This window comes from Leptosomus discolor, chromosome Z (genome assembly GCF_034619465.1).
Source record: "Leptosomus discolor isolate bLepDis1 chromosome Z, bLepDis1.hap2, whole genome shotgun sequence".
Classification (NCBI taxonomy): domain Eukaryota; kingdom Metazoa; phylum Chordata; class Aves; order Leptosomiformes; family Leptosomidae; genus Leptosomus; species Leptosomus discolor.
Genome location: NC_141419.1, coordinates 63346717 through 63357033, shown reverse-complemented (window position 1 = coordinate 63357033; position 10317 = coordinate 63346717). Strand labels below are relative to the sequence as shown.

The following is a 10317-nucleotide window of genomic DNA, read 5'->3' as shown; positions in this document are numbered from 1 at the left end:
AGGGTTGGCTGGGAGTTCATCATTCCCCCAGTCACAGTCTTCCAACACAGGGTTCTGTGGGTCCCAGGGCCCATCACTGGTATTGAAGATACAGGCAAAGGTGGCATTAAATTTCTCTGCTTTCTCTGTGTCCTTATTTGTGAGGTGACTAACCTCATCAAGTAATGGACCGATGTTACCTCTGATCCTCAAGTAACAGACTGTTGTTATCTCTGACCCTTCTTTTGTTGTTAACGTATTTTAAAAAAGCCCTTTTTGTTGTCCTTCACAGTGCTGGCCAGCTTGAATTCTAATCGAGCTTTGGTCACACAAATTTTCTTGCTACAGTGCTCAACAGCATCTCTGTCCTCCTCCTGTGTCAGCTATACTTGCTTCCAACGTCCATTATACTTTCTTTTTCTGCCTAAGTTCTAGAAGAAGACACCTGCTCTGCCAAGACGGACTTCTGCCCTGCTTGCTTGACTGCTGACACTTTGGAATTGACTGCTCCTGCACTCTTAAGAGATGGCTCTTAAAAAGTGACCAGCATTCATGGACCCAAATACCTTCAAAAGTAGAATCCCAGGGGATCTTACTAACTAGCTCCTTCAGCAGCCCAAAGTCTGTTCTTACCTGTACAAGAAGATGTTATGCAATTCTTATTAGTGACACTTATGAAGACAAGCAGCATACTCAATAAGATAGCTAAGGGAAAAAAGAAGGGGGTAGCGGAAGTCTTTCCTAGTCACTTCATTGTCTTGTCTATCTAGGCTGAGAGTCTAGCAGCTCAGAATAAAGTCTCACACCAAAGTAAGGAACATAGATAGAGCAGTTTTATTTTACCTCTTTCGTCAATTAGCGGCAAGTTTGAGCAGAGTGTACCAGGTGCCTGAGAGCTACATTCTCAAGAATATCTAGGTCAAAGATTAGTCTGAGCGGAAGCAAAGCTAGCCATCTTTCTTGCTTTGTTTATTAGTGATGTCCAAGATCTTAGTCCAGGTGCATGAGGCGTTGGCGTCTGACAGTCATGAAGCTCACCGTGTCGAAGGTCCTGCTATTGTAGTATGGTATGAGAAATGGTCTCTTGAGTAGTGGGCAATAAGCTTTACTGGATACTTCTCAGAAGTCAGATCAGGGAGCCTGACAAAAAGCAAAATAAAATCCTACAGTGGAGGCTAATAAGAGTAATATGGTTATAGTCTAGCCTGAATTTTGGTTAAGAAACATTCAAGAATTTTCAGTAGTAAAACGATGGCATTGCAGACTATTTTTTTCCTTATGTCTGAATTGGCTTGCTTAGGAGAAAGAAAGAAACAGCCTTGAAACTGGACAGTGATTTGTATTAAGATGGCTAACAAAGGGCTCACCGTGGCATGGATTAAATGTTTGGAGTAAACTGCAAAGCAGATTGGTATCTGTAATAAGGCACTGTCAATCCCTGTTGATAAGGTTCTTGCCTTTTTTGCATCAAGAAATAGAAGGGGCAGTGGAGACAAATTCAAGTGCAGCTTAATATGAATTGCCAGTAATCCAGGCCTTAAACAGCGTGACCTGAAGAAGCTTTGAACTATTCAGTGTGATGCACCCATTAGGATGCAGCCTGAGAACAAAAGTATTGCAAAATGCTCAGCTATGATGTCTTCCTGTTTGCTAAGAGCTACTAAATGTAAAAGCTACAAGTGGGGATAGGGAAAAGGGGAAAAAGAAGGGATGATTCTCATGACAACAGCAATAGCTTTGGTGGTTTGGAACACCACCAGAACAACTATATTAGGGTTTTCAGGTGCAAGACCATGAGATTAATGACACAAGGAGCTTGAGAACAACAAAGGAAAAATACTGCTGCAGGGGCTCTGGGATACACTGTCCCAAGAGCTTGTGTGAAAGGGTAGGAAGCTGTGAGTGGAAAGCAGGCTACAGGATTGCAAATGGAAAGCCTTCCAGACCAGCTAGGGTATGGCCAAAGCCAGCAGTTTTCTAGTGCATTGTCCCTTCCTGCCCTAGCCTCAATGCAGGTGGAATAATGAGCTGGTGTTAAGAAGCTGTAACTCAGGGGCTAAGCACATGCTGAAGGAGCCATCCCTTTATTGTGCGTGTATTCTCTACTTTACAGGAGCTCTAGCTCAGCTGAAGTGCTCCCAGTGACAAGGGGAAGTAACCTAGCTTTCAGGATGCTCATTGTTACTGCAGATGCTTGTGCCAGCTCAACCAGAGCTGAGAATGAACTCTCCATCAAAAGAGAGAGAAAGCATCTGTGCTCATCTGCTAAGTGCGTAGTGTGGCTTTATGCTAATAAACACGCCCTGCAACAGAAACAAGACTAGCTTTACCTGTTTCTCAGAAGTTCATGAAGAGTTTGAAGTGAAGAAGCGCGCTGGAAATTCCATCACACCCCTGCCCTTTACTTCCGTTATATCCAGAGGAGCATGAGACCTGCGCTCCTACAGCACAGCCAAAGCTTCAGGCACAGACAGCCCTTAGCCAAATGGAGGTCTTCTAACTGGGGCTAAAAAGGGATTACTTTTATTTGCTTACCTTTGGAACACATTTTAAGAGCTACTGTAGTGAATTCCTACCCATTTTCTGCATATCAATAATTCATTATTTTCATTAAGGAAAACCAAGACAAGTTATACTCATGTAGATGACAAATCTGTAATGTTCTCTCTCTCTCTCTCTCTCTCTCTCTCTCTCTCCCCCCCTGCTCTGCCCCTCATACATTTTCATTTTGAGATTATTCTTAATCCATATATACTTGAAATAGGAAAATATATGGGTTTTTACTAGCAATAAAACTTTAGGTTTTTTTTTTTCCCCTACTGATTTTTCATAGATTTATGGATCCATAATCATTCACGTCACAGCCTGAGGGAGATGAGGCTGGAACAGGATAATAGCCCTTAAATCCTCTTCTCTAAGCACTCAGATCTTCCCTGTCAGCAAGATTAAAACGGTCAACAGCAGTCTTCATGTGTCTATATCCCACACGGAGCTTTCACAACAACTGGAGTGGTCGCTGGCAGGGAGAAAAATGCAGAACCGCTGCTGTGCATGATCCTACTGAGACAAATAGAGAACAAAACAGGATTGTCAGCCTTTGTAGTGTTGGAAAGGACTGGTGTTAATTCCTCGATCAGGTAAATGCAAGAAGGGAGAAGAATAAGGAAAAATAGTATGTTGCAGTTTAACATGCGGCAACAGTTTCCTTTCCTAAAACATAAAAGCAGAGAGAGGGAAGCACCAAACGTCTTCCTGCAGCCCAACAAGGGGAAGGATAATGAAGGCATGCATGCAGACAAGCAGAGTGGCTTTTCCGCTACTGCTCCATTGAATTCCCAGCCCCTACTGCTCCTGGGACCTGAGGGGAATTACAACTATTATGTGGATGATGAAGATGAGGAAGAGGAAGAGAGAGAACAAGGAAAATGGACAAGCAGAGACACATTTGAGGAGGAAAACAAGCCTTCGTTATCCATTCCTTGCTCCCCTGCCTTTTCTCGTGGAGCCCCGGCCATGGCTTCCACTTCATCCATGCTGAACATCAATGTCGGTGGCCAAAGCTACCGCCTCACCTACCAGGCAGTGGCCATCTATCCCAAGACTCGCCTGGGCCGCCTGGCTACCTCCACTGACCGTCGCTGCCAGCTGGGCCTCTGCGATGACTATGCTGCCCAGGTAGATGAGTATTTCTTCGACCGGGACCCAGCTGTCTTCCAGCTGGTGTACAACTTCTATGCCTCGGGGGTGCTGCGTGTGCGGGATGAGCTGTGCCCACGTAGCTTCCTGGAGGAGCTGAGCTACTGGGGTGTGCGGCTCAAATACACACCTCGCTGTTGCCGCATTTGCTTCGAGGAGCGCCGTGATGAGCTGAGTGAGCAGCTGAAGGTCCAGCGCGAGCTACGCTCCCAGGCAGAGGCTCAGGAGAATGAGCAGCTCTTCCACCACATGCGCTACTATGGTCCCCAGCGCTGGCGTCTCTGGAACCTCATGGAGAAGCCCTTCTCCTCTGTCACCGCCAAGGTGATGGCAGTGGCCTCTAGCTTCTTCGTGCTCATCTCTGTGGTGGCCCTGGCCCTTAACACTGTGGAGGAGATGCAGCAGGTAGACCGGAAGAGCGGGGAGAGCCGGCCTGTCTTGGAGCACATTGAGACCCTGTGCATTGCGTTCTTCACACTGGAGTACCTGCTGCGTTTGGTGTCCACCCCAGACCTGCGCCGCTTTGCCAGCAGCGCCCTCAATGCGGTAGACCTCATTGCCATCCTGCCTCTCTACTTGCAGCTGCTGCTTGAATGCTTTGCTGATGACGACCAGCCCCGAGGTCGGGGCTCTCAGCATGAGCACGATATCGAGAAGGTGGGACGGGTGGGCAAGGTGGGACAAGTACTTCGCATCATGCGCCTCATGCGCATCTTCCGCATCCTCAAGCTTGCCCGCCACTCCACAGGGCTGCGTGCCTTTGGCTTTACCTTGCGCCAGTGCTACCAGCAGGTGGGCTGCCTTTTGCTCTTCATTGCCATGGGTATCTTCGCCTTCTCTGCCATGGTCTACACAGTGGAGCATGATGTCTCCAGTACCAACTTCACCAGCATCCCCCATGCTTGGTGGTGGGCTGCCGTAAGTAAACACATCTCACCTTTCTGGGTAGCCAGAGACCCTCCCTCCCTTCCTCTCTCCTTCCTTGTTAGAATCACTGATGGTCTTGAAAACAGCAGGCTCAGATCAGTGAACATCTGCTCTGAATTCTGAGCTTACAGGACATATGCACTCACTCACGCACACACACACATGCACTCATTCACCTCTGTTGTAAGCTTAAATCAAGGATTAATCACAAAGGCAGTGCTGAAATTCTGGTTCAACCAAATGCAGAGAGTACTTGCATTTTTAAAGAAGCAGCAGGCAGAGAGACAGGAAAGAAAAGCATTTCTCCATTTAATTCCACTATCAGTGTTGTCAAAAAAAAAAAAAAAAAAAAAGGTTGGGGGGAGGGGGGAAGCTTGGATCAGGCTAGCTGGTTGCAGGTGGACACAGAATTTCATTCTTGCTCTTTTTTCAGATCTACTGTGACCCATCATACAACTCCAAGATGATAAGATACATTTTATTAACTGTAGTCTGGCCACTCAAACTTGCAAAGCCAAAGCTGTCCCAGAGTTCTGGACATTAAAAACGCATTAGGACCAGCAGTTGTTTTACACAAGAGATTGTGTTCTGTTCCTTAGGTGGCACATCTAAGGTGCATGTCTGCACACACACAAAACATCGACAGTTATTTACACTGTGTCAGACTTCCAGAGGAATAAATACAAAAAGAAGCAGATTGGCTCAAGGGGTTGATAACTGGATAAACTGCCTTCTACATCTAGGTCACTGGTTTGAATCCCACATCAGTCAGTACTGAGAATTGGTTAATGTCACCTTGGATCTTTTTTTGCAATGTCTGCCAGAAAGAGTGTGATTTTAGTCTCATCCCAAGCACTTGGAGTGAGGGTAACAGGCTGAGTTTGAGCTGACAAGCCTCAGAAATTAAGACAGAATGACCTCATTTCTAGACACTGCCACTTGGTTTGTGCTCTAAGGCATTTAGGTGCTTCTCCTTGAGAGGTCTGAACTATCACTGACCTGGACTATACTGTGTTATGTGGAGGGGAGCTTTTAAGGCAGCATTTTCTGGGCTGTTGGGTTCACATCTTTCAGGGGGCATGAAGATTTAGCCAGGAACACGGAGCTGTGAGTTTAAAGCCCTTCACCTTGCTTAAATGCCTCCTGGCTCTGGCAAGATCCTGGCAGAACTGTTCCAGCATCCCAAACTCGGAATTCAGCTCTAAAGCGTTCAGGAAGCAGTTCAACTCCAGATTTGGATGGCCTTAACACCCCAGGACAGACATACATTCACTTATAGAAGGCTAACCAATACTTCTCAAAGTATTATGAGATCAAAATGATGGTTATATCCTTTAAGTTGAACTATGAAGACAAAAGAAATATTCCCGGGTTTATCAAGACTAGCAGACATTGGAGAGAGAGCTGCAGGCCGTAAGTGAATGCTTAACAGATAATCTTCATGTGCAAGTACGGCAGTTTCACAATCATCATTTTTATGGCAGTGTTTTGGCAGGGAGGGGGGTGGTTTTATCAAGGGCATTGGGGAGAGGGAGAAGTTGATCCTTGCCTCTTCTGCTGCCTGCAGCATTTCAGAGCTGAAAAATAATAGCTTTGCTATGCTGCAGATGATGTGTGTATCTATAGCAGCCTGGATCAAATCATAGGGTAGCTAGACGTTACAGGTGCTGAGAGAAGGCAAAGGGCCCGTATCTTGGCTGTCCATAACCCTAAGGTTTGTTGTAGTCTGTCATCACATGCATTTCGTTTTGCAGCAGCTGGTGCTGGCCTCCATAATCCATATTTATGGCAGGGCCCAGGAGCACTTCTGACCCCTGGGCCTGGCTATGGGGCTGGCTACGTCCCTGCCTCTTCTCTGCAGAAGGAAGCCCATGCAAATGGACCAGAAAGGAGTTAGAAGGTCTTCTCATGGTGGCTGATCAGCACACACACTGAATGCACTGAGCTGCATATGGAGCCCAGAGGACAGCAACCTTAACCCTTCCAAGGCTGCTTCTCCTGGCCAGCAGCCCTCTGAGCCCATGGCCTGCCCTCCTGGTCCAGCGACAGCTGATGACACGTGTTAGTTTGCCATAGATATGTTTGTAGCGATTTGCACATGGCAGAAAAACTGGCCCTACAGGCACACACAGACATTTACATGTGTACATGAATATGCACGTGCTGAACATCTTTTAAGCTGGGGCATGGGAAGGAGGGAAAACCAGTGAATAAAGAAAAGGGTCCTGTAATGTGACCTTCACAGGTCATCTTTAAGTGATATAACCAGGTTATGAAATAAATTGTGCTTCATACATTACTAGATTAAGGACATTAGCCTTATATTTTGTTCTCTGAGCATGCAGGATATGTGCAAACTCTGGGAGCTCTAGATACTTCTACGAACCCTACATGACTATGACTACATGAAAGAGCCCTATTCAGCTGAGCAACTGTCTCCAAAACAGGAGCTGTAGCATGCACATTGCAATTCCAAGGCACAAAACTCTTTTTAAAGCCTATTCATTCTTTAAGAGTGAAAATTAAGATACCTGGATCACCCAAATTTCAGTAAAATCCAACAGCATTCACAGTCTCGCATGCACAGGAGGAGAAGTATCCCTCCCAAGCTGCCACAGGTGATGTAGAAGACTATGCCAGTGGAACAGAACCTTATCACAGGATAATGGTTTTGTCCTGTCTGGTACAGATAAACATCTTGCCTTCATCTCAGTATATATTTTTGGAGATATTTATCCTGTATTATCATTCAAATCCAGTGACTTAATTTCCACTAAACTAAGTGACTAATCCTTTTTATTCCACAGGAAGCACCAGGTGCATCCTACAAATGTGCTTACCCAGTGCTGTCTCATGTACCCTAATGCTTTCTTCATTTGAAATAGCATTTTATTTAGCATGTTAGAGGATGGCAGGCTACACACCACGACCTTCCAAAGACTTATTTCAGTGCTAAAGCCACAAGGGCATTACAGTGAAAGTCCTACTGCCTGTAGTTTATTTCTGCCAAAGCTTTAGACTACTGTTTCACAGATAAACTAGGTGTGTTGAGATACAGTTAAAAAAAAATAAAATTCATTGGTTGGAAAAGATCCCTTGCACAGACTAGGAAGTGGCAGTTGGCAGAAGCCTGCAAGTTTCACCTGCCAGAGAAAAACAAGTTATATTTACTAAATGTAAAAATTATAAACAAACGAGGTGTGTGCAGTGGAAGTATATAAACTAGGAGTTATTTTATGCTGACTGCTTGGGAGTATATCATTCATACGTAGCACCCCCATAAGCAAACATCCATGAATTTTTGAAACTAAATTTTACAAAGGAAGTACTGCAGTACTCAGTATAGTACTGGATCCATGTAAAACATAGTTCCTTCATACATCCATAGCCTAAAAAGAGAAAATGCTGACGGCTGAGAAGAAAAAAAGTCTGTGAAACAATGTAGACAACAAGATGGCAGAATGTGCAGGTCATACAAAGCTGATATACTAAATACCATCACTCCCACAAAAAAAACCCCAACATTTTAAGCAATGCCCAAAGCCTTCTTCAAAGGGGAATTCAGCAAAAATTTCCCACTTGCATACCTGTCAGCTAAAACGAACATGAATACTCCCTACTGAAGGCACATGTACACTTTACTTTTGTAACCTCTGACATACAGCTGAGCAAGCAGATGACATAATTTAGCACTAAATATATATATATATATACATATATATATATATGTTGTGAGCACACACTGCGAGCAAAAGCTTTCAGGCAACAGAGAAAGATCTTTGTTTTTTCCACAGCTTCTTGTACGTATGTAACCATTAAAGGAGATTTTATCTAGAAACTTCAAAGTCCTGGTTCTCTTCTTCCTATAGTGCAAACATTATAAAAATATATTTTGCAATTAGCTAAACCTTTTCATGTGTTTTTAATTAGTTCCTAAAACATGTATGGCAAACAAAGGCAATACTCAAGGTACAAAGCACAGAGAAAGTCCCAAAATACCTGGTTTTATAAGCACACTTGATTTAGACACAGGGCATCTGTTTCAAGTGACATGATGAGGGAGCAGGGCTGCAGTTATCACTGGATTTGCGCAGTCAGGGAGCCATCTCTATCTGCTCACCACAGTCAAGCAAACCCACCTACTGGACAGGCTTCTGTGAAAATTGTTTGGAAACTCTCTCTGCAGGACAAAGCTCTAAAAAAATCCTCCTGAATAGGATTTCAAACTGCATTGTTGTCTGTCTTTCCTGCATAGGAGGATTTTTTTGATAATGAGGGATTTTTTCTTAAGATGGGCAGTACAGAAAAAAAGGCAGCAGAGAGTATTTCAGAGTCATGATGCAAAGTACAAAAACTTTAAAATTGTCCCTGATCCCTGAACATACCTGTTCGTGTGTTTCTTCTCAGCTAATAAGCTGAATGTTGGTTTCCCTGTAGGTCAGCATCTCTACAGTGGGATATGGAGACATGTGCCCAGAAACTCACCTTGGCCGCCTGTTTGCTTTCCTCTGCATTGCGTTTGGAATAATCCTGAACGGTATGCCCATCTCCATTCTCTACAACAAATTCTCAGACTATTACAGCAAGCTGAAGGCCTATGAGTACACAGCTCTCAAGAAAGAAAGAGGGAAGGTGGACTTCACACGGAGAGCCATGAAGAAAATATCTGAATGCTGTGGAGAAGGCGCAACCCACCCTTTGTCGCAGCACTGATACAGTTTGTGCTTTGGATATCGGGAGGGAACAGAGAAGCCGAAGGAGAAAGAAGAAAAACTGATCAGCCAAGGTAGCTGAAGATCAACTGAAAAGGCCAAACGTAGATAGTGAAATCTGTTTTGAAGGGGGATATTTTCAAAGCAGAAAAGGCTCCAATTACAACAAGATTGGGTTTTTTGTTTTGTTTTGCCAGGCTGTGAGCAGTACTTAAGTGCTCATCAACTATCTGGAATAACATTATTCAGATTAACCACCCAGAAACTCTGAATTAGACCCCCATGAAGACGTGATGCCCTGCTACTGATCAGACCCACAATAAAGACCCACCAGAATTAAACCAAGGGAAAACAAATTGCTGCCAGTAAGGGTCAGTCAGCTCACTGCTGTCAAGGCTGTCTCAAAAGTTAAACAAACAGAATACCCAATATATTGACTGCATTGCTGAAATCGGTTTTGCACGTTTCCAAAACCAGGAAAACAGCCTAGAGCATTTACCTGAATATTAGCAGTATCTACACTCCTTAAGATTTCAGCTTGTTTCCACTGTTAGACAGCTATGCTTCACTGTTCCAATTTTATTTTTCAAATGCAGTCCTGCAAATGATTCCCATTTTCATACCTTGGCAAGCAACACACTGCTTTTAGTATTCCACCCCCCACCCCCCCCTTTTTCTTTACACCAAGAACTAGTGAAGAAGTCTGGAGTCTGAACTGATAAATGTCATTGATCAAATTTTAAACCCCTAAACCTTCTTTAGTGACAAACTAAAGAAGGTTTATTTTGCAGCATTTAATGTTTCTACTTACTGAATTGCTAGAATAATAATAGGCCTGTCATGGGACATAAGTGTTAAAGCAACATTTAGAAAAAAAATCAATGAAACATGTAATGGATAATATCTCATAAAGACTCTTCATAGGAAAGACTTATCAGGACTTGTCTGTAAACAATTTTAAATATAATTTAAAGCCAAGCTACTTTGTCTGGTACATGCAGCC

General features: G+C 44.0%; 1 protein-coding gene across 1 annotated transcript; it reads left to right on the top strand.

Annotated features, from left to right (window-relative positions):
* Positions 1-3168: 3168 nt before the first annotated feature.
* On the top strand, positions 3169-9315 carry KCNV2 (potassium voltage-gated channel modifier subfamily V member 2). Its single transcript, XM_009945986.2, has 2 exons — positions 3169-4593; positions 9040-9315. The coding sequence occupies exons 1-2, from the start codon at positions 3169-3171 to the stop codon at positions 9313-9315; spliced, it is 1701 nt and encodes a 566-aa protein (XP_009944288.2).
* Positions 9316-10317: the final 1002 nt, after the last annotated feature.